Source organism: Gymnogyps californianus, chromosome 21 (genome assembly GCF_018139145.2).
Source record: "Gymnogyps californianus isolate 813 chromosome 21, ASM1813914v2, whole genome shotgun sequence".
NCBI lineage: Eukaryota > Metazoa > Chordata > Aves > Accipitriformes > Cathartidae > Gymnogyps > Gymnogyps californianus.
In genome coordinates, this window is record NC_059491.1 from 7,917,860 (window position 1) to 7,941,368 (window position 23,509).

Sequence of the window (23,509 nt, forward strand, 5' to 3'; positions counted from 1 at the left end):
CTCTGCCACGGATGGAGAGGGCTCAGGGTACCAGAGATGCAGGTGATGGAGTACGTCCTTCTGCCTATTTTCCCTCCATCCAGCACCATTTCTTGGGGGAAAAAAAGAGCATTTTGGGGCTTCCTGTTGATTTTTGAGGATGTGCAGCTCCAAGGGGGGGTCTACTAACTCCTTGGGATGCTGTCGCCGAAGCAAGGGAAAGAAAACATTTGCACCCAAAGCCAAACCCAGTTACAAAATACTGCAAGGAAACACGCCGATTCCTATAGGATTTATTTCCACGCTCCCCAAATTTCCTTTCCTCTGGAAACCGCGCGTACTCAGCTCCCAAAAACAGGGGATTTTTGTACCAAACATCCTCGATTCACAGTCAAAAAACGCCTGTTTCAGCAAACCCCCCGTTTCGGCGCAGCCAGCACCCGCTGAGTGCTCCCACCACTATTTCTGCATCTCCAAGTGCCCCAATATATACAGATTCCTTCTTTATACAGGTAATAATATACATCATATTTATATATATATATTTTTATATATATATATATAGATATTCACACGCAGACACACAGACGCCTTCGGCCAAAGAGCCGGCACCTCCAAAGCCCGCAGGGAGGTCACCGTTCCCGCCGTTAAAAACTCCCCTCTCCCCATGCACAAAGCTGGTGGGTTTTTTTTGGGGGGGGGGGAAAGAAAAAAAAGCCCATTTTTCAGTTTTTTCCTCCTTAAAAAAACCCAAACCAAACCAAAACGGGTGATGCACCCAGGGCAGGACCACCTCCGGCAGCTTTTGGGTGGCTTTTTGAGGTAGGTGCCGAGTGGGAGGGTCCCGGGGTGCTATAGCATCAATGGGACCTGCCAGATGAGCAGGGTGCTGTCGGCATCGCCGCCCCGGCGTGGCGATTCGGCGTTGAAGTTACGGTAACCCCGACCCCCCGAAATGATGGCCACCGAGGAGATCTCCTTGCGCGGGGCGTCACGGGCGCAGGGTCGGCTCCGCACCCAGACGTCGGGGTCGTCGGCCATCTCGTAGATGGAACCGTCCTCCTCGGTGTGAGCCGGCGTGCCGCCGATGGGTGCTTCCCGCACCGACAGCAGCTGCCCGGGGAGGTGGGAGGTGGATCGGAGGCGATATTGTAATAAAATCCCTTTTTTTCTCATTTCCCGAGGCGGGGGGCCATCCAGTTCGGGGGGTTTCTCTTCCTCGCCCTCCTCTTCCTCCTCCTGGTCACCCTTCAGCACATCGGGTGCCAGGGTGCTCAACGCCACCGCCAAAAACTCCACGGGGCCACCGTGCCCGTTGAGGGACACCATGCCTTTTCCTGCCAAAAAAAAAAAAGAAAAGAAAAGAGGAGTTTTGCTAAAAACGAGCCCAAAAATAAGGTTGCGTCCACGTAGGGAGGGGTGGGGGGTTTTTTTTTTTGGGTGCTCACCGGTGATTTTGGGGATGCCCTCCAAGCGCGGCACGGGCAGCAGCACGATGATGCCCTGGTCGGTGCCCACCCAGAGCGAACCCTGGCAGATGAGGAGGCTGGTGACACGGACGTGTTTTTGACCTGCGGGAGGTGTAGGGGGGGGGAAACCAAACAAAAAAAAACAAAAAAAAAAGAGGGCAAGGGATGAATTTGCAGCAGCATCTTCCCGGATAACCTGCCACTAGTGGTTTTTTCATGGGGAACACACGTCAGAGCCCCCCCTAAAACCAAGCGGCACCTTTGCACGAAGGTCTCTGTGCCAGGGAGAGCGCTACAAATATAAATAAATAAAAAGAGGAGAAGGGGGGGGGGGGGGGGGGGGGGGGGGGGGCGAGAAAAGTGAGACTTCTAATGGCAAATGAATATTTTATCGCCGGGACTTAGCGCTGCACGGCGTCGGACTCGGCGAAGCAATATATCTGCGGAGATGCAACTCCGGTTTCTCCGGGAGGACTTTATTAATGACCTGTCAAGTTAAAAAGGATGAGGGAGCGCAAGTTCAAAAACGCATTAATACCCAACGCTCACTCGCCCGGGAAGAAAAGGAAGTGATAAATATTTTAACATGCCCTAAAAAAAAATAAAAAAAAAAAAAAAAAGAAAAAGCAACTTACATGAGTATCGTGCTTATAACTAATTATGCAATTATGTCGCTCCATAGCTGGAATAAGGAGGGAGACAACCTTGCAAGCCCAGGGTGGATAAGAGCTGGGTGGGTGGACGCAGCTGGGAGATGGTGCTGGACGGTAAGCTGGGGAAAAAAGGGGTGCACAGGGCAATGGCAGTGGGGTGCATGCGTGGGGATGCACATGGGGGCAAGGATGGGGTGGAAGGATGCGTGCGTGGGGATGCACATGGGCGCAAGGATGCGCGCAAGGATGCACACACAGTGCAAAGATGGGGTGCATGGATGCACACAAGGATGCACGGGTGCAAAGATGGGGTGCACGGATGCACGCATGTGCAATGATAGCGTGCAAGGATAAGGTGCACGCACGGGAGCGCGGGTGCAAAGATGGGGTGCACGGATGCACGCATGGGGATGAAGATGGGTGCAAGGATGCATGCAAGGATGCACGGGTGCAAAGATGGGGTGCATGGATGCACACATGTGCAAGGATGGGGTGCAAGGATAAGGCGCACGCACGGGAGCGCAGGTGCAAAGATGGGATGCAGGGATGCACGCATGGGGATGAAGATGGGTGCAAGGACGCATGCAAGGATGCACGGGTGCAAAGATGGGGTGCACGGATGCACACATGTGCAAGGATAAGGTGCACGCACGGGAGCGCAGGTGCAAAGATGGGATGCAGGGATGCACGCATGGGGATGAAGATGGGTGCAAGGATGCACACACAGTGCAAAGGTGGGGTGTGTGGATGCATGCAAGGATGCCCACCAGTGCAAAAGATGGGGTGCAAGGATGGGATGCATGGATGCACACACATGTGCAAGCATGGGGTGCACAGAGGCAAAGATGGGATGCTTGGATGCAAAGATGGGATGCATGGATGGGGTGAGTGGATGCCCGCACACCTGCAAGGGTGGGGTGTACGGAAAAGGTGCATGCACGGGAGCGTAGGCGCAAAGATGGGATGCACAGACGCACACACACGTGCAAAGAAGCCACCAGCTCCGTCGTCTCTGCAGTCAGCGAGGAGAGACCCCAGAGGTCCAAGCTCAAACCTTTACACCATGAACCAGATAAATTCCTTGCACAGTTTCTCTGTAAATCAGCACAGCCGTAAAGCAAAGCAACACGTCTACGGGGTGATGCCCACGCTTGCCCATTAATTGCAATTAAGAGCCGGGGGGGGGAAAGGGGAGCTCACCCGGGAGGACGAAGGTGGTCCTGGTGGCGATGTTGATCTCCTGCAGATGCTCCAGCGTCTCGGTGTGGAAGAGGCGGATGGAGGAGCCCAAGGAAAAAGCCATCCAGACCCCGCTGCCTGCCTTGATCATGTGCGTGACGCTGGCCTCCGCGTCCGGGTGGGCCTCGAAGGTTTGCTGCCAAAAGGGGAATCGCAAAAAGGAGATCGAAGGGTTGCTCCCTAAAATTGCCGCTCGCTCGCGCTCTCTCCAGGAGCTGCTTTAGGGCTGCAAAGCTGCACGGGGAGGGGACCCGGGGGCATCTCGAGGTCCCGTCCCTCCTCGCCAGCTCTGGCTTTGGCAGAGGACGCTGAAACCAGCCCATCTCCAAACCCCTCTTGGGTTTCTTTTTCTTTTGGATGATAACACAGCCTTTGCCACCCCTCCAGGATTTTTTCTCTTCTTTACAAGACTCGTTTGCCAGACTACATTCATCTGCAAAATCCATCCCAAGATGGGATGAGACCTGCTTCTCTCCTACCCCAAAAATCAGCAATTAAAGGCTCAGCTCTGCTGCAAGAGCTATTTGGGCATCACGGACTGGTCCATCTGCTTCCCAAGCTTCCCGCTGGAGCATTTCCCTATCAGACACAGGCTGCAAACTGCAGGAAAAACACCTTTTTGCATCAAAAAAAAATCACCCCTGCTGCAGATTTCCCAAAATAAAAACTCGTATTAGCATCGAAGGATTAAATCACTAGGGGACAAACGTGCACGCAGCGACTTCACCTTCATTTCTCCTATGGCTTTGAAACCTTATTTTTTTTACTTCAAAATTTGATTTATAGATTAAAAAAAAAGAGGAGCGAGTATTGATCCCCTTCCCGGAGAGGACCAGCATAGAGCATCCCCCAAAAAATCTTGCCCAAAACAGGGCTGGATACAGCCTTTTAGGTGATCTCCCCCTTGTTCCCCACCCCACATGGGATTTATTCCCTGATGGTTTATTCCCGAGTCGCCGGTCCCATCCAGGCAGACCTAAGACCCTGTTACACAACTACTACGTATACCATCCTCCAGCACCTCCCCGCCCCCCCTATTTTTTTCCTCCCCCATCACTTTTCAGCTGCAAAAATTCCCACCCGGTTCCTGTCATAAATAAAACCGGAGACTGAAAACGAATCCAGTCCCCGATGCATTATTCATCCCTGGCACCGCCGTTAGGCTGGATTTACGACAGCTAATCCATGCAAACTAAGTTTGGGCACTAAATGTGAAAATTAAAGGTGGGAGAAAGGGGGTTTTTTTTGGAAAGGAGAAAAAAAAAAAGCAACTCTTCAGCATTCCCTGTTTATGCAGCTGCGGGAGACGTCTCAGCATCCTCCTCCTGTGACCCAATGTTGGAGGGAAGGGACCCAAAAAGTGATGAAAAGCAACGAAAAGCAGCAATAAAAGGTTGGTTTGGGCATCGCACAGGCAGGGATGTGCCTGTGCATCCTTTGGGGCTCAAACCAGTGTGACACCCCCCTCTCCCCAAAGCCACCGCTGCGTCCTCCCCACGGCTGCAGCACAGGGCTCCTGGCGATGCTCCCTACCTGAGCGTGGAGGTTGGTGGCATCGAGGACGGTGACCTGGTTGGCGCAGCTGGCCCAGAGGGTCTCATCCAGCGTCAAGAGGGCTCGCACAGGGCCGGTACCCACAGCCAGGCGGGTGGGCTGCTCCGCCGGGTCCCACAGCCCCCCTAAACCAGAGATGCCGGGATGGAAGCGAGGAGGGGGCGAGAAGACGCTCAGCGAAAAGAAAAACGCATCTTTTGATGCGGCTGAAACCGCACCCGAAATGGCTGCTGGGGTCGGCTGCAAACCCCTCGTGTCCCCGGTGTCACCTAGGATGCCTCCGAGCATCTTAATGCCACCACCGAAAGGACGAGGCGGGTCGGAAAGCTCACACCCCCACCTTCAGCCCCCCCCCCCCAAAGCCCCCTTGCCCCTGTGCAAACAGCTTTTTAGCAGCAAACAACTGGCCACCTGCAATACTGGGGCACGTTCCTCGCTGCAAAAGCCAAAAATTCCCTTTTTTTTTTTTTCCCCTTTTTTTTTTTTTCTTTAATTTATTTGCTCTTGAAGTGACACTCCAGAGCCGACTCATTCAGGGCCGATCTGGAGTGTCTCTGTGAACAGCATCCAATCTCGATTTGGATGAATTTGCCACCAGCAGCGGCTGAGCAGCTCCAATAGATAATTGCTCCCCTTTCCTTATTTCCAATGCAATTTTTTTTTTGTTTTAAATAAAACCATAGGATCCGAGGGATAAAAGAGCCCTTTGGGCGCTCGGACCTCTGCTCCCATCAGCAGGAGTTTGCAACCGAGCCGCCTTTCAGCAAATCCTAATTTTCACGTAAAAACGAGCTATTTCAGGGAAGCTTTTTCCTTCCAAAAAGATGAGGATAAGATTAAAAACCCCACCCCGCAGCCCTGCCAGCGGCTCGCTGCCTTCAATACGCGTTTCTGCAATCGAGATTAAATTAAAGCCACTTTATTAATTGGTTTACACGGTTGCTATAAGGTGGGAAAGGGGACGCGCAGCACCCCAAAATGCAATTTAAGTGGCTTTACTGGCTCCGGGTTGACTTGGGTGCCGCTCGCTGCAGGTTATCTCAGAGGAAATGAGGGGTTTTGTCCAAAAATAGGCCAAAGCAACACATTATTTGAGGCTCTTTCCTACCCTCTAGTGATGAAGCAAAGGTATTTAACAGCCCAGGCGAGGAGTCCCCTGTGAGGAAGGCTCTCAGCAAGCCGCAGCCTTGGCCTGAGCCGGAGCCAGGGAAAATAAACCCAAAATCAAGCTAATAAAGGAGAGGGCTTTTGCGTGGATGGAGTTCGGAAGGGGATCAGCTCGGTTTACAGCACCAAAAAGGTGATTTATTTTGAAGCCAAAAGCTCCGAGTCCTTGCGCATCCCGGCGTCCGACCCTTCCTGCAGCCCCCGAGTGCAACCACCCTCCGAGCAAACCCTTTGCTGCGGTATCAACCCCTCGCCAGGACCGTTTTCCACGTGTTTTCCCCCAAACCAAGTCCCTCTTGCATTCATCCTGGCAACGCAAAATAGCATTTCCCCCCCCGCCCCCGGGCTGCAAGGGAAAGAATGAGATAATTGGGGGGAGAAGTGGAAATTTATCACCATTTTAGCAGCCAGCGTATCTCGCTGGCGTGAAGAACCTCCCTCTCCCATGTTTTTTTAGGGTGTCCCACCAAAAACCCTGCCCGAAAGCACGCACGGGGGTGCCCTCACCGTTGCTCCTGGGGTAGGCGGCCACGGTCCCATCCTGCAACCCCGCAAAGAGGTACTCGGGGCTGTGCCTCAAGCAGAGGACGGGTTGCATGCCCGGGCTTTTGCAGATCAACAAACACTGCGTCCCCGTGTCCACGCTGCCGTAGACCGCGATGCTGGGGAGGGAACGGAGGGGGAGATGCAGGAGATCGTGCCGGTCCTCAAGGTTCGGTGCTGCGGCGATTGCACCGAAGGATGGATGGATGGATGCAGAAGATGCGGGCTCACCTGCCATCCCGTAACCCCAAGCACACGGTGGGATGCGGGGAGGCGGGGGGCTGTTCGGTGGTCGGTCGGGGCTCCTGGGTGCCTGCCGGTTCCCCCTCGCCCACCTCGGGGATGTACTCCATGCACAGCACCGGCGAAGCCACCGGGAAGGACTTCACCGTCCGCGGCACGGCGCGGTTGAGGGAGAAGATCTCCACCTGCCCCCCTGCGCCTTCCTGGCCCCCCCCAACCTGCGGGGACCAGAAAACGGGTGTTAGCACCAGCCACCAGCACTGGAGAGGGGGTCTGCAGCCAGCGTGACCCAAACCCGGCGGTTTTTGCCCCGTTTTGGGGCCGTTTTGCTCACCCAGAGGTAGCCTTGCGGCAACGAGGTGCTGACGGCGGAGAAGCCCAGCAGCGAGGACTGCACGGGGTTGTGAACCGCGGCGCCGAGCTGGGGGAGAGACCGAGGTACAGGGGGGTCCATAACACCCCCAAATTACCCCAATGCACGCAGGGTATCGGTGCATGCCCCAAAAATCAGGATCCAGCCCCAGCCCGGCTTGTATTTTCAATTTTCCAGGGTGGATTGCACCAATTTCTGCCTTTGCAACCAGCTTGGCCACCCCATCCAGCCCATCCACCGTGGGATTTCTGCCTTTATTCCCCAAATTGACGGATTTAAAGGGGAAGGAGGTGTTGGGGGGGTTGGAGAAGAGGTTGGCCATCGCTCTTACCTGCAGATCGAGGGCCTTGGAGGAGAAGGCAGGCATGTGGCAGGAGAGGATGGGGCACCAGAAAGGAGCTTTGCTCTTCTTGTCTTCATCGGGACAGAGCCAGCCCGGCTGGTTCTCCTCCCCTGCAGCGAGCAGGGGAGATTGAGGACGGCCAAGACACCCCCCAGCATCCCTCTCCTCCCCAATGGGACCCCAAAATCAGTAATCTGAGGTGCAGGGCTCTCATCTCCGACCGCAAACCACCATCATCTGCGGACCTGGGGTACATCTCACCCCTTTTCCTCCAAACTATTGCACCGCAGCGCGCAGCCAAGTAACTGCCTCGAGCAGCGGCAAAAAAAGCCCCCCCAAACCAGATAACATATATATAAAGGGGAAAAAAAATACACCCTAATGTGTTTCTTCACGTTAGGCTTTAATGTGTTTTCATTTCTAACTCAGGGATACAGGATTATCCCCTAGGCATCCCAGATTAAGAAAAAACAAAAAAACCAAACACATAAACAGTTAAAAACAAGAGAATCAAAAATCATTCCAAGCCCAGGGGGATCCAAGCACTCAAATAGGATTTCAAATGATTTTTTTTTTTTTTCTTCTCTTCCATTAAACTACTTTTTTTTTCTTTTTGCTGCAGTGGCTGGTGGAGTTAAATAGGAATAGGGACAGGGAAGTGGCGAGAGGGGTGGCTCCTCCCTTGCTTATTCATCCCGTTTCACGGAAAACGGGTCAGCCCCGACACCGTCGGCACGAGAGCAAAGAGAAATCCATCACCGCGCGATGCCAACCCAGAGATGCCACCCAAGAGCAGCAAAACACAAAGCATTTTGAGCCAGAACTACCGATTCCTACCATTTCCAGCGTGCAAACCCCCAAAATGTTCTCCATCGCCTTGCTCCGAATTTTTTCCCCTGCCCCGTTTCGCGGCGGGATGCTCGGAGCGATGCAAACACACACACCCTCCCCGCTCCCAAGTTCGGCTTTTCAAGGCAAGGGTGATGGCAAGCAACGCGCCGCGGGGCTACTCACGCAGTCCTATCTTGGCCAAGTGCAGGCGGTTCACCCAGGAGATCTTGCTCAGGGGGTTTGGAGTGATGAAGACCACCATGACGCTGATGGGGCGGCCAGACCTGCATAGGGAAAGCATCACCAGGTCCATCTTCAGCCACCTCCTCCTCCTCCTCGGCGTGAGAAGAGCCCACCCATGATCCGCAAACTCACTTGTCCGGCTTCCCGGGCAGCAGGAGACGGAGGCGGCACTTGTTGGCGGAGTGGATCTCCTCCTCCTTCACCTTCATCATCCTCTGCAGGGCCAAGCACCAGTCCTGGGCCACCGTCATGTTCAGGTTCTGGGGGAGAAGTCATAAATCATGGAAGCACCTCCAAAACAAGCCTGAATCATCCCCGAATTTCATTTGTGGGGCTCTGGAGGACGAGGTGTCCAGCGGTCCCCGAGGAACCGCATGGTTATTGTGAAGCACCCAAGCTTGGTTCTACCCAAATCATGAGTTTGACCATGCTTTGGCACGTAGATACCTGGTAGGTGCCGTGCAAGGTGCTGATGAGAAGGGTGATCTGCTCCACCACCGCCAGGTCCTTCTGCAGGTCCTGCAGCTCCTGGAAGAGCCGCGGTGGCCCCAGGTAGACTTTATCTTGGGTGGCAAAAAACGAAGAAGTGAGGTCCACGGAAGATGCTCCATCCCACCCCACCGAAACCAGCCCAACACTGGATCAAGGGATGGGTGCTCACTGTGCGAAGCCTGCCCGGCCGGCGCGTGCTTCTTGGCACCGGCGTTGTGGATGACGACATTGTCCTTGTCGTAGGCGCCGCTCTCCTGCCCCACCTCCACCACCTGTACCTGCGGGAGGGCCGTGCTCCACTTCACCACGTATTTGGGACCCAGGGGCACCAGGCTGCTAATTTCCAGCTGGCCCCTGCCGAGGGAGGAGGCAAAAAAAAAAAAACAAAACAAAACGTATAGAAGTAAATCAAGCAGGCGTCGTGGCTCGCCCTGCAAGCCCTCGACAAAATGCATTTCGCGAGCCAAGCGCCATTTGCAACCCCACGCCGTGCACCGGTGCATGCCTGCACCCCCAAACGTGGGGCACGCAACCACAGCAGACCACGCTCAGCACCTACCCTGGGTTCACCGGCCTGGAAGAGGGGAAAAACCAATTAATAAAGAGGTATTATGGGGAACTCAAGGAAGGTTTTCCTCTTTGCAGCATCAACCTCCACCAAGCCCTGAGGTCCCAGCAGGCTCCCGGACCCCACACCGGCTCCAGGACCCCGCAGCACCAGGAGATGGAGGCTTTGCATGGAGGCATGCCAAAAGTGGGGGGCAAAGCAACCCCAAACCAGGTGGGTTCCCCCTCCGAAACAAGGTGAGGTGCTTTTAAAAGTCCTTGGGGTAGAGCTAACAAAACCCACTAAACCCCAAACTTGAGGTGGGGAAGGGGGAAGGTCGCTACGTCGGCGCTTTGCAAAGTGATTTTGGGGTCTGGGGCCATCAGCACGTACTTGAAGTTGATGTTGGCGCAGACCAGCATGTCATTGAGCAGGAAAACCTTCCGCTCCTTCGACTTGATGAGCTGCCCCCGGTCGCCGTACACCGTCTCTGTCAACGTCTCGCAGAGCAGGAGCTGCCGCTGCCCCGAGCTCAGCAGCTGCAAAGGGGATGGAGCAGGCGGGAGGCTCAGCATGGGGGCTCTTGCGAGCCTCCTGCCCCCAAATTTGGGTTGCTTTTCCCTTATTGCAAGGATTTTCCTCCGACCACGAGCACGCACGGCCCCGAGTTCTGCAGAGACGGCCATGCAACGTGTTCCGAGGCTGCGCAATGCAAAAACCCTTTGCACCCTGTACGTCCAACCACCACGAGAGCAGAGCCCTGAAAGACCGGCACGGCCCTTTTGCAGCCCCTTTTGGGTCTCTCTTCATCCCCTGGCCCTAAATCCTGATCCCAGGGCTGAGCTGGCCGGTGCCCCGCTGCAGTTTTTGCCACCACGGCCATCCCCACAAGCTCAGGATGTGTCGCAAGAGCTTCGTTTAGGTTAGGGGTTTTTTTTTTTCCCCCACCAACAGTTGCAAAATCAGGCGGATGAGACAAAGCAGCTCGTCCTTGCTTTTCCCTGGAAGGGAATTTCCCCGTGCCATCCTTGAGATTTGCTTTTGCTCAACGCCCTTTCGGAGAAAACAGGAATCCTGGCTTCCTGAAACCCCCGACGTGAAGAGGAAGGTGGAAGCTACAAAGCTCAACCACCAGCTCCAAAACCCACCCGTCACGAGGACGAGGAGGTGAGGCTGAAGGACCCACCTTGTTGAGGCTGCTGCGGTCGCTGATGCTCTTGCTGAGCTGTTGGATTTCGGCGACTTGGTCGGCCAAGCGCTTCTGCTCGTTGAGCTTCTCCGCTAACGTCTCCAGCTCGGTGAGGGCCAGCTGGAGGGACAGGCGGTCCGCGTGGCCCTTGGGGGTGTTTTTCAGCATGTCCTGGGGTGGGGGAAAGGATGGGGGACAAAAGCCACCCCAGCAAAATCAGCCCCGTTGGGGATGCTACGATTGGAAGCGCTTTCGCCGCCTCCGAAATCAAAGCTTGGAAGACGACCCTTGGGATGGGCCCCAAAGCTGCAACCAAGCTGCCAACCCAAAACCAGCGTCCTGTGCTAAACCCTTTCCCGCAGCACCCATGCTGCAAAAAAAATAGGGTGCAAAGCAAAGTGGGTGCAGGCACCCCTCGCCCATACCTGCAGGAGCAGGATGAACTGAGGGAACCTCTGGATGGGCTTCACCATCAGCCCGTAGAGCGTGACCCGGTCGGCGCTGGCCATCTGCCTCTTCTGCAAGGGGGAAGGAGGAAAGAAAAAAAAAAAAAAAAAAGGCAAAAAAAGAGTTGTTTTCACCCATAACGGTGACTGGCAGCACCGTGCACCCACCTTTGGGTCCTGCTGACCTTGAGGAAGTCGAGGAAGGCAGGTTTGGTGAGACAAGCCTTCTTGATGAGGGACATGGCGGTGGTGAAGTTGTTGACGTAGTCGCTGTAGACATCCAGCACCATCGACTTGGAGAACTGGGGAGAGGGCAGGAGGAGAGCCGCGATGGCGTGGGACTCCCCCCAAAAAGAGGGGTCAGCAAAGCGTGGGGGTGCTCGTGTATTTTTGGAGTGATGCTGAGGATGCTGGTGGTACCCCAGGTTGGGGCTGCATCACTTAAATCCTCCAACCCGCGCCCCCCCTCGCTATCGAGAGGGGTCCAGGGGAAGGTTCGGCAGCGGTTCCCCGACTTTTCCTCCTACCGAGGCCACGAAGAGGTCCCCGATCTTCTCCGCCGAGTCCCACTCGGCCACGCGGGAGGCGAGGGCGATCTGGAACATGGAGTGGCACTGCAGGATCTCCTTCAGACGAAAAAACACCACTTGGCACTTCCTAGCGCTCAGCACCTTCGGCTCCATCTCCATCAACGGGTTCCTGTAGTCCTGCGGGACATGCCAGTGCATCAGCATCCCTGCATCCCTGTGGCCCCCTGCTCCCAAACCCCCCCCCCCCAAAAAAAGGGGGTCCCCCCCACCTGCAGGATGCGTTTCAGGGAGTCCACGTAGCTCCGCTCGCTCTGCACGATGGAGCCCAGGATGTGCCGCCGTACCACCTGCAACGATGCCGGTGGCTCAGCCGCGGTCCCCCCTCAACCCCGAAGAGGATGGAGGGTGGCAACGCGGGCACGGCGTGCTGCAGAAGTGCTGACGCGGCGGCATCGCTTTCTGCTGACTCGCCCTTTCCCCGGTTGCTCAATCACGGGACCAAGGGGAAGCCATGGTCATCCCCCCCAACTCCCCCCAACCCACACTCCCCCTCCCCCCCCCAAAACCCCCAACCTGCCCCACACCGACCTGCTGCGGGCTCAGCCCCTCGGGCATGGGGCCCAGCTCCGGCGGCGGGTGCTTCATGTCGGAGACGGTGACCTCCAGGAAACCCGTGTCCTCCTCCTCTGAGTCCCCTGCAGGGGAAAAAAAAAAAAAAACCACAACCAAATGCCAAAAACCTCCTGATTTTAGACTTTTTTGGGTCTAAAGAAGAGCCCCTTAGCCCCAGCAGCTGCTTGGCTGGGGATGCGTTTGGGTTTGGAGCTGTGAGCTGAGATGGACCCCAGCGTCCTCCCAGCATCGCTTGTCCCTCCCCGAGCCCCGGCCACTGTCACCGGACACCAGCATGAGTCAGGCTGTGAGCAGGGACCGAGCCAGCTCCCCCGCGGGGAGGGGACAAAAAGGGTCCCCGTCCCCCAAAAAGCCACCCTGGTTGAGGGAAAAGCCCCTCGTCCTTGCTCCAAGGGTGGGTGCGAGCAGGGAAAACGGGGGGGGAAAAAAAAAAAAAGGAGCCAAAAGCAGCACGCAGACAGAAAATGGGGAAGGCGAGAGGCGAGCGCCCGCCGGCTGGCACGGTGATCCCTTACCGGAGGCCGAAGCAGCTGAGGAGGAGGAGGGCGAGCGAGCCAAGGCGGCGTCGCGATGCGGGGATGGCCGCTTCTTCCACATGGCCGCAACGCCCCGCTACGGCCACCCCGGCCCCATCCCCGTCACCTATAAATAGTCGGTAACGGGGAGGACCGGCCGGGCTGGAGGGGAGGGCGCTGGCAGCCGGGTGACCTTTTTCCTTCCCTAATTTTGGCAGGCAGGATCGCCGCCCTTGGCTGCCGCCTCCGCGAACTCCTTCTCCCCATTCCCCGAGCCCTGGGGACGGGATGCTTTGCAGCACCCTGGGGATGGGATGCCCTCCAGCATCCCAGGGAACCCACCCCCCCCCAAAAAAAAAAGCATTTAAGCCCCCACCCCGGCGAGGCTAAGCCATGTCGGGGACATGCAGCGAGGCCGAGACACACACGCCAGATCCCCCAGGCAGCCCCGGCTGAGCCACGAGGCCACTCGCCGGGATCCTACCTCCCCCGTGATGCTCCAGGGAGACCCTCGAGCTCCAGCGGGCAGGCAGCTGCTTTTCCGCCTCCGCCGCCCTCCTCCTCCGCTCCCCATCCCCTACGCGACAGCGGAAGGGTTAGGAAAACACCCCCAAATTGGTATTTCGGGGCAGATCCTGCTCTGTATCCGAGGGGGTGCACCCATGGGTGCTGGCGTGGTGGGGTCACTGTCCGGCTCCCAAAAGGACATGGATGCTTGGAACAAGGAACGAGCCGAACAGACCGAGCTTGCACGGGGATGCAAAGAGTGAAAAAAAAAAAAATCAAATAAGAGCTTAAAATGCAGAAAATAGATCAGCAAAAGGAAAAGCTGAAAGCCATAAGGATTCGTAATGAATTTTTAAAAAAATACCCTCAAAAAGGCTTTTTTTTCAGCTCTCAAAATCAAGGGGGGCGGTTTCCCCGCTTACCCGGTGCTTCTTTCCGGTGCAGGAACGTCACCTTCCTCATCACCGCGATCTTGGTCTTCTCCAAACCGTCCTTGGTGCCGCTTTTGGCCGCTTTCATCAGCTGGGTCATCTGGGCAGGGGGACGAGAGGGACTGGGAAGCTCGAGGCAGCACTGGGACCCCATTTCAGGTCCAGATACAGCAGTGTCACCCCCTTGGGGACATCCCCTCTGAGCATCGTCCCCCATTTCGGGTCCGGATGCAGCGGTACCATCCCCTCCGAGCATCATCCCCGTTTTCCCGCGCAGCCCGATGGGGATGAAGAGGAGGCACGCGGCCGAAGAAGAAGGATGCTCCGGCGTCTCTCCTCCCTCGGCAGGGACACGGCCGCGGGCAAGCAGGCACGGGCAGAGCGGGAGCATGCAGCAAAAGCGAAGAGGAGGGAGGGAAGGGAGGCACGAGCGCATCCATCCCCTCCTCGCGGCCGGGGTTTTATGTGCGAGAGAGGAAAGGGTGGGGAGTGTTGGCCTTTCACACCTCAAATCGCAGCGGTTTTAAGCCCAAGCTGACATCGGCGTCGCCTTCCCAGCCCAAACTGGCCATAAATTGCCAACCTGGATGGTTCGGGACTGGGAAAGGCTTTGCACTAAGTTTCTACACCTCCCAAGAATCTCCTTCCCCACCTGATTTCCACCCTGTATTGGGGGGGAAAAACCTTCTCAGATCCATCTATCCCACGGGCAACCTCGCTTCGTCCAAATGCCCCTTAAAAAAAAACAAATTAACACCCAAAAAGCAAATGGTTTGGGCAGCTGGAGGACGGGGAGCTGCAAGGCAGATGGACATGAGAGGCAGCTTTGCGGTGCTTAACTCAATTTTTTTTTGCTCTTCTGGGGGATAAAATGGGATGAATTCAGCCTGGATAAACTCCAGGAGGGTGTTTTTTTTTTTCCCCCCACCCCCTCCAGGAAATTTGGGGGACAAGGGACAAGGGACTGAGGAGGGACAGTACCTTCCAATCGTACTTCTGCTTCAGCTCCTGCATGTCTCTCCCCCCAACTCTTAAAGCCAGGATGTCCCTCTTAGTCCTGGCGTATCTCTCCTTTAGTCTATTCAGGTCTGGAGAAAGCTGAGCCCAAAGCAAACCAGGCGGGAGGAGAAGGCAGAGGAGGCGAGAGAAGGCAGAGAAGAGATCCAGGTAAGCAGCAGGGAAAAAGGAAAAAAAAAAAAAAAGAAAAAAAACAAAAGAGGAGGAGAAATCATCCCAAAGCAGCACGGTACAGGCAGCATCTTCCCAAAAATCTGGCTTTGCTCGAGCAGGGAAGGGAGCAAGCGCAGGGAAAGGCAGCAGCCGCGCTCCAGCAATGCCGAAATGCGAAAGGAAAGGGGGAGGGGGGGGGGAGAAAAAAGGGAAGGAAAAGAAAAAAGAAAGAAATGAAACCCCCGAAGTTTCAGGCTGGCTTTGCACTGGGTGACTCCGGGAACCGCAGCATCCTCTGCTTCACCATCTGTGGGAGCAGCTGGGCTTGATGCTCCGGTGCCTTTATACAAGCAAACCCAGGGGAAAAAAAAGGAAAATAATAATAAAAAAAACCCATTAAATTCAAGCATTACCTTGGGCTGGAAGGATGCCCGCTGCTTGGCCGGCTCGGCCTCCGGCTTGGTTTCCTCGCCTGAATCCTCGCTGTAGCTCTCAAACTCGCTGGAGCTCCAGCCTAAATCTTCGCCCGCCCGCGGCCCCTCGCCGCGCTGCACCTCCTCGTAAATCAGGCTGCGCTCTGTCCCCGGGCCTGGCAAACAAAAACCAGCTCCTTTTCCTTCCAGGAAGGCAATTTCCCTTCCCCAGGGATCCACAGGAGATGCCTTAAATCCTCAGGGTCTTGCAACCCCTCTAGAAACACATCTGCCTTCATCCCTCCCAAATCCCAGCGGTTTTCCCACGGTTATCCCCCTCCGCATCCTCTTCTGGGATGCGCTTCTCCTTCCCGGAGCGTGCCTCGGTTTGCCCGGCTGGAAAATGGGCTCGTGGTCCCTGGAGGAACCGGGGCGGGGAAGGTCTGTCCCTACCGTCCTGCTCAGCATCGAGGGTTTCACAGGGGACGTCGTCATAGATCACATCGTCTTCCACCGCCGGGAACTCGAAGCGCTCACCTTTGGGGGGACAAAACCCCCCCCAGGGACTCAGGTCAGCACCCAAGGATCAAGCCAGGATGGAGAAATCCTTCCCAAGCCTTGGCAGGGTTTTTCCCCCTCCCTCCCCGGCATTTTAACTCACCTTGGCAGCCGCTTTTCCTCTTCCAGGTCTGGGCACCAATGTGGGGGTCTCCACCAGCCTCCCCATTGCTCACCCCCACCGGCAGCCTGCGGGAAAGGGGGTCAGGGAGCACCTCAGGGTGCAAACCCCCCAGGATCGGGTGCAAATCCCCCGGGATCGGGTGCACCCAAGCCCCTCAACCCCCCCTCATCACCCCCCGTTCCTATTACAGGGGTTCACAAGCCCAGAATAGAGCTTGTATTCGTGCCCCCCACCCCTCCATCGCACATCTGCTTCTTCAGGGATTTGGGGGGGGTCCCAGGTTTTAGGGTCACGATGGCTTTTTAAGCGGGTCCAGGCAACGCACACGGGGATGATGCAAAAGACCCCCAAAATGGCTTTTTTTAGCCTCGGTCCGCGTGCTGCGGCAGGGCAGGAGGACGCGCCAGCATCGGGGAGCACAGGGAGAGGGTCCCCGTTCCCGGTGGGGGTCCTGCCCCTCACGCTGCGCCCTGCACATGCTCCGCCGGGGGGGGACAAGCCCTCCTTGCAGCCAAATTTCCATCTTTTCCCCCCAAAATCCGCAGCTGGGGCAAACACCAGCCCCCTTCGAACACCCGTCCCGGGGGGTTTCTCCCTCGTCTCCTCAGTTGGGGGCTGGAGGAAGCCCCCACCACCCAGTTATCCACAGACCCCCGATAGTACCCAAAGCCCCCACAGATCCCCAGGGTGCACCCCAAAACCCCGGGGCTCTCCTGCTTGCAGCCCCTTCCGCAAGCAATGGGGAGAAGTTGGGGAAACTGAGGCACGGCACCAGGCTGCGACATGTCGAACGGGGCGGGGGGGACAAAGCCCAAAGCTGTGCTTTCTCCTTCAAGGGACTCAAAACCCCCCCAAATCCCCCCAAAACCCCACATACCCTTCCTGGGTCTCTGGCACCAGCCCGTCTGCAGAGAGGAAAAGCAAAGAGAAACGGCGTTGGCACCCAGGCTCGCAGCGGTGCCACCCTGGGCACCCAAAGGGGACACAGTGGGGACATCGGAGACACTGGGGACCCCCCGCCTGTGCTCCTCACCGACGCCGGAGCTGGCAGCACGCCGCCTGCGAGGGGGTGCTCGGAGGACAGCTTCGCCGCTCGGCTCAGCCGCCGAGTCCTCTTCCTCTTCCTCCTCCTCCTCCTCTTCCTCGCTGTCCTCAAAGTCGAAGGCTTCGCCGAGGTCCTCCTCCCCGTGGGGCAGGGGGCTGGGGTTCTCTGGGGCGAGGTGGTCACCTGCGAGCAGAAACCCCGTCACTCGCTGTGTCCCCCCCCGGCGATGCCGCTGCACCCCAGCAGGGACGCAGGGGACAGAAGAGAGCGTCACCCCCCCAAAAAACCACACAAACCACAGCCCTTTGTGTTTTCACGACCCCGAGAGGCTCCGATGGGGATGTGTAGGATGCCCCCGGGGGATGCACCCCCTCTTTCTGCCCAAGGCTGGGTGTCCGTGTCCCGTTCCCCCCCCCAAAAACCAAACCCAACCAGCTCCGGTGGGTTGACAGTACCTAGTGCGGGGTGGGGGGGCAACTCAGACGAAGCCATGGCGTGGGGGGTCCGGATGCTCCGCCTGGGCCCTTCCCCGAGGCTTTCCTGCGGGAGAGAAGGAGAAATGGGTTGAGAGGGGAGATCAGCCCCCCAAATCCATCCCCGGGAGAGGAGGCAACGTGGGGAGATCCCAGGCGTGCTGGATCCAGCTCCGGCTGCTGCAAAACCTTGCAAGGAAGCAGAAAAGCTGCTCCCAGGTCCCAGTTTGCACAGCAAATCCAGCTCGTGCACAGTAAATCCACCCCGTGCACGGCAAATTTATCCCGTGCACGGCAAATCCAGCCCCTGCACGGCAAATTTATCCCGTGCACGGCAAATCCAGCTCCGAGCATCAAGCTTGAAGGTCTCGGAGGGTGGGAAGCGCCAAGCATCCTCCTTGCGATCAATGGCTCATCCGCTCTGGTAACCAGAGACACCCGGCACGACGCCCTGAAAGGTCGCCGAGAGGAAGAGGAAGGACGGAACGGGGACCCCCATGGCCGAGGGATGATGCAGCGGAGAGAAACGACACCCGAGAGGCTGCAAAGAGCAAAACGGGGCCAAACTCTGCTAATTTGGTCCTGCTGGAAGCAGCAACCGGTGCATGACGGATGCCACCACCCCGCTCCAAAGAGTTGTGACACACACACCCCCCGGCGACCATTTCTCCCTTGCCTGGACCCTCATTTCCCCTGGGAGGTGGATATAGGGGATGCACAGACCCAGGATGCTCCCCCAAAGAAAGGATCTCTTTATTCCCCCCGTAGCAAAACCCCTTTGAGCTGCAGCGCAGCGTGGGTGCAATTGCCCCGCGTGGGTTTGCAGCAAGCCATACAGCTCCAGGGCCGTATATATATATATACGTAGGTCTAGAACACAGCAGGAAGGAGCCGAGGTGTGGGATCACCTCCCAGATTTGCATTTACCCCCGGAAAACGAGCTATAAACCCCTTGCAATCACAGCACGTGCACAAGCTGATGCCGCAACCCCGCCAGGCTGCGAAGCGCTCAGCAACCCCAACCCCGTCCCGCTGCAAACCTCCCCCCAAAGCATCCGAAACCCATCCGACCCCTTCCCAGCCATCCAAAAATAAAAACAAATCTCTTCTTCCCCTCCTTGACCTGCATTACTGCCACAAATACCCTCTTCCAGCCACTTTCGCAACAAGCCTGTCGCCTCCATAAACACATTAATAGGGATTTATTTGGGAGAAGGACCCAGGGATGCTTTTTTTTTTTTTTTTAAATTCCTTGAACTCTTTTCCTGGCCCTCGAAACAGAAAGCGGTTGGCAGCCAAGGCTGCTCCTATATGTCACCTAATCTGCTTCCCATTAGCGTGGGAGCAGGCGATTTCCTTTTCTCTCCCCCTTTTGCAAGCTCCGGGTTTTATCCCTACGGATGCGATGCCAACCAAGCCATAAATCCACGACAAACCAGCCCCACCAGGAGATGCGACGGAGCTGAGGACCACGGGGGGGGGGGGGGGGGGGGAAAAGCCGTATTTCTGCGGCGATGCCACCAAAAAAAGAAAAAAAAAAAAAAAGCAAAGCAAGAAGAAAATAATAACACCTGGGTAAAATAAACCCAGCAAAGCGATGCTGATGGTTTTATCCAGAAACCAGTTTGCTCGCTGGTTTCCTTTGCTCTTCCAGTAATCTGAGGGCTTCTGCATTCGGAGAGGGGAGCGGGAGGACGATGCACAGCCGGGCCCTGCGGCTCGGTCCCGATTTTATCCGGCTAGCGGGGCAGGAGAAGGTCACTTCCCATTTTGACAGTTGACATAAGCTCCCATCAGCCCGGTTTGTCCCAGGGCTGGTTATTTTTCCGGCTGCGAGCACGCCTGCCGCCGAGGAGAATTACCAGCTCGCCAAAACAACCCGCCTCGACCTTTAATTGGGTCTTGCTAAATTAAAATTAAAAAAAAAAAAAAAAAAAAAAAAAAAAGGATTATTTTGCATAATTTCTCATAGCAAAACTGCTATCAGGGGTAGGAGCATCCCGGTAGCCAAACGCATCCCATGGGATGAGGGAAAAGCTGGTGGGGATGAGCTACCCTACCAGGGAGACGCCCCCAAACCAGACTAGGATAGCAAAAAAAGGATGCAGAATAATCCAAGAAGGACGTGGGGATGCAAGATAATCCAAGAAGGACGTAGGGATACGGTATCACCCTTGGAAATATGGATTTAAAATCCTCGGGAGCTGCTGGGTCCTCACCCCGCCGCCAGCAAACAGCTCGAGGCAGCAGCAGGAGCCACGGTTCAGCCCCGTCTCCCTCCCAACCCCGGGGCGGGGAGGAAAAAATAAATAGAGCTCGCTCTAAATAAAGGCAGAAAAGCAGGGCCATCTGCTAAACCCAGCCCGACCCTTCGCCTAGCGAGCTGGCAACTATTTGGCTTTATTTTGTTTATTTTTAGCCGCCGCCACGGAGCGACAGGTCCCAGCTGATGGGGCCGGCTGCCAGCCCCGGGGGATCGGTCCCCGGTTAAAGCATCCTCCGCCCCATCCCAGCGACCCCCTTTTTTCTTAAAAACAGGGGTTTGCAATTTAAAAAAAAAAATAATAATTAAAAAAAATCCATAATATCACAGCAGGGATGCAGCCAGGATTTACCCTGGGAATCCCTCCTGCTCCTCTCTGCATCCCCACCACGTTAATCCCTCCTTATAAATAACCCCGGCGCTATTTATAAGGGATGAGGCGGGGGTAGAAATAAGAATTAGCTTTTGTCTCCTGAGATTTTCCTCCGACTCCTTAGGAATTCCTCCAGCCGACGGTCCCGCATCCCAACCGCGGTTTCAAGGCTTATTTCACCACCTGGATGATTTTCCACCATCACCTTGGCCAAAAAAATAGAATTAATTCAGATTATTTCCAGCGCGCGGGATGCCAGGGAGAGCGGCGCGGTCCCCAGAGCAAAGCAGGGATGTTTTCTCCCCCAAATCCCAGTCCTTTAAAATCATAATTTTTAAAAAACAGCAAATATTTGCTGCAAGGTAAGTTGCTTTTTTCCCCCCCCCCCAGCCCTAATTGGGTCAGTGCGGCGCATTATCGGTGTTTCAAGGTTTGAGCGGTTTATTTCCCAGTTTTCCAAGGAATTAATTGCGGAGATTTGAAGGCAGCGGTGCGGGAATGAGGGCTCCGGTGAAGAAAAATGATCCCGTGTCTTCAAAATTTCCCCAAATCGGGTGTTTCGATGCGGTTGCGGTTGGTGGAGGCGGCAATAAGAGGCGGCTCGGCGAGCGGTGGGAATGAAACGATAGCAAAACGATGGGGTTTTCCCCCTAAAAAAAGCCAAAAGATGGATTTTTTTCCCCAAAAAATCCAAGAAAATGAGTTTTCCCAGAAAAAAAGCCAAAAGAGGGGTTTTCCCCCTGAAAAAAATTCCATGAAAATTCAAGATTCAAGGCAATTTAGTGATTATATTTTAAATAAACTCTTGCCAAAAGGCATCATCTTATAGGAAAAGCTTTTCCTGAACACGCTGCTTCCCTCTTTCACCTCGAAACGGCTCTTCTGGGCAAATATCCCACAAATATTCCAGCTAAAAAACCCAAGACCGGGAAAATTGCCGCTGTTTTCCTTTTTATTTTCCTTTTCAACATCGCCGACGAACCGGAAAAAATCCATCCCTTGTCCAGCTCGCGCCGTGAGAAGTGCAAATGCAGGGAAAAAAGGGGAAAAGTATCAGTAAAAAAAAAAAAGCAGAATTATAGCACTTAAATAAAGAAAAGAGCCTGTTCTGCAAAGATTTCTTGCAAAGAGACCCCAAAAGCAACCAAAAAGCCTTATTTATTGCCCAAAACCTCCCCAATTTGATCCCAATTATCCCAGTCTCCATCTTTCAATGCTTTGCAAAGCAATTGTAAAGTTCACTGCAAAACTATCCCGGAAAGGAATTTGAAGGGAGAAGAATTTGAATCAGAAATAACAACAAAAAAGCAAAAAAAAAAAAAAAAAAGAAAAGGGTTTTTTTTCCCCCCCATTAATGTTTCCAGCTCAAAATTCCCAACCATTTGGGGGTTCGCTTTATTGCAAAGCTCCAAATTAAAACCTCTCCCACCCTTTGCAAGGGATTTTTCTTCCTGCCAGTGCTCTGGGGTCACCTTATTTTGGCTGAAAAATGACCCAAAAATCAGCATCAGGTGGTGACGCCGATGGATTTAAGATCACCCTCCCCAAGATTCTTAATTTCTCTCCCTGTTTTGCAAACACCTCGTCAAGCACCCCATAAAATACTGGGGTTTTTTCTGCCCCGCAGATGCATTACTTCACTTTTTTTTTTTCTTTTTTTTGGCTGGGATTTTGGGGCAAAACCTGCTCTTTGCAACCCGGCGTCTCGCTAAAACACACTTAATACATTAAAAAAGATAAAAATAAACCGGTGCAATTAATACATCAAAAAAAACCCCAAACAAAACAACAAAACCCAGTGCAAACGGAGAGGGAAAAAAAAAAAATATCGCGGCGACTTCACCCCCTTTGCAACCCTTGCAGCGTGCAATGCAACCTTGCACCCCAACGCAACCAACGTCCAAGGAAAAAAAACACTAAAAGGGGGAAAATTGCTGTTATTTACTGTCAAAATTATCCTGGAGGAAGCTCTCACCCCCCCTGAAATTGCGGTTTCCCGCAGGTGCTGCAAATCCCAGCCAGGAAAACCCGGGAGGGATTTGCAACCGTCGCAGAGTTTGCAAAGAAAACGGGGTGAAAAAGGCCAGGAACGGGTACGGAATAAGCTTGACGCACCGATGCCCACCTCCTCCCTCCCCATCGCTTCTTCTTTTTGCTTATATATTTAAAAGCAATTAAAAAATACATAAAATATATATATATATATATATATAACAAAAGCCCCAATCGCTGGTGGCAGCAGGGAGGCGAAGGGCGACCTCCTCCCCCTGCAAGAGGATGTGATAACCTATAGATATACATTTTTTTATAGATATATATGGCTTTATGGGCAAGGAGGGGAGGGGAGATGGGATTTTGCTGACCTGGGAAGGCCGCGTCTCCTCCGGCTTTGTATCCGCATCGGCCGAGCAGGCCCCCGGCGGGGAGGCAACGTCGGGGATAAAAACCAAAAAAACCCAACCCGACGGGGATTAATCCCACCGTCACCCGCGATGGGGTGCCCAGGGTGGGTGACACCCAGCTGGCACCCACCCCCCCCCACCACCCCCAACACCCCCAGATCCCGGCGGCCGAGGGCTCGCAGCCGGATGGGAGCCGCGGTCCAGCGGCTGCACCGAGGGATGCCGGGATTTTGGGCAGCATCTCCACCCCCCCCGCTCCTCTTCTTCTTCCCAAGCAGCTCTGATTTACACCCCCGGTGTTCCCAATCCTAATAAATAATCCCTCAGCAGGATTTGGCCCCCTCCTCGCCTTTTAACCCCTTGTACGCCGGCGCGACCTGTTAACCCTCTCGCTGCCGACAGCATCGCCCCTGCAAAAAACAACCCAGGATTTGCAGCCGGAGCTTCCAAAATTTCCAGGCAAAGAGGATTTTCTCCGGGATATTTTACATCCAAGCCACTGGTCGCAAGGCCAGCAGTCCCAAAACGCAGCTCCACGTCCCCATTCAAGGGTATTTCCCCCGTGCCAGCTTTTCAGGCCCTAAAAAGCCCCCCAAAAACACGCTGTACGGCAAAAAAAAAAAAAGACAAGTTAAAGCGGTGCAAGGACGCCATGCACGCATTTATTTAAATGCGACGTCCTCGCGACAAAATGCGCCCGTCTTACCTATTTCATCGGTGTTTGGGGCCGTGTTTTTCCTGCTGGGAAGGAGTTTTCTGTC

At 55.1% G+C, this 23,509-nt stretch overlaps 1 protein-coding gene across 3 annotated transcripts; it reads right to left on the reverse strand.

Moving 5' to 3' along the window:
- Positions 1-262: 262 nt before the first annotated feature.
- Positions 263-22,812, reverse strand: ARHGEF10L (Rho guanine nucleotide exchange factor 10 like). Of its 3 annotated transcripts, XM_050909290.1 has the most exons (28): positions 22,710-22,812; positions 17,693-17,777; positions 17,226-17,420; positions 17,070-17,097; positions 16,172-16,257; positions 15,964-16,047; positions 15,511-15,686; positions 14,909-15,025; positions 13,919-14,027; positions 12,430-12,536; positions 12,111-12,188; positions 11,839-12,018; positions 11,497-11,613; positions 11,291-11,383; positions 10,863-11,036; positions 10,070-10,215; positions 9,299-9,483; positions 9,085-9,200; positions 8,770-8,897; positions 8,578-8,678; positions 7,552-7,673; positions 7,182-7,268; positions 6,836-7,065; positions 6,569-6,723; positions 4,874-5,019; positions 3,302-3,476; positions 1,428-1,550; positions 263-1,316 (listed from the first exon to the last, which is right to left on the reverse strand). In XM_050909290.1, the coding sequence occupies exons 2-28, from the start codon at positions 17,727-17,729 to the stop codon at positions 832-834; spliced, it is 3,780 nt and encodes a 1,259-aa protein (XP_050765247.1). In that variant the 5' UTR covers positions 17,730-17,777; positions 22,710-22,812; the 3' UTR covers positions 263-831. The 3 variants fall into 3 exon arrangements, with proteins under 3 accessions (XP_050765247.1, XP_050765248.1, XP_050765249.1); XM_050909291.1 differs by lacking the exons at positions 14,909-15,025; positions 17,693-17,777; positions 22,710-22,812 and having other exon boundaries at positions 17,226-17,299; XM_050909292.1 differs by lacking the exons at positions 11,291-11,383; positions 11,497-11,613; positions 13,919-14,027; ... (6 more) ...; positions 17,693-17,777; positions 22,710-22,812 and adding an exon at positions 12,990-13,142.
- Between the last annotated feature and the right edge of the window lie 697 nt (positions 22,813-23,509).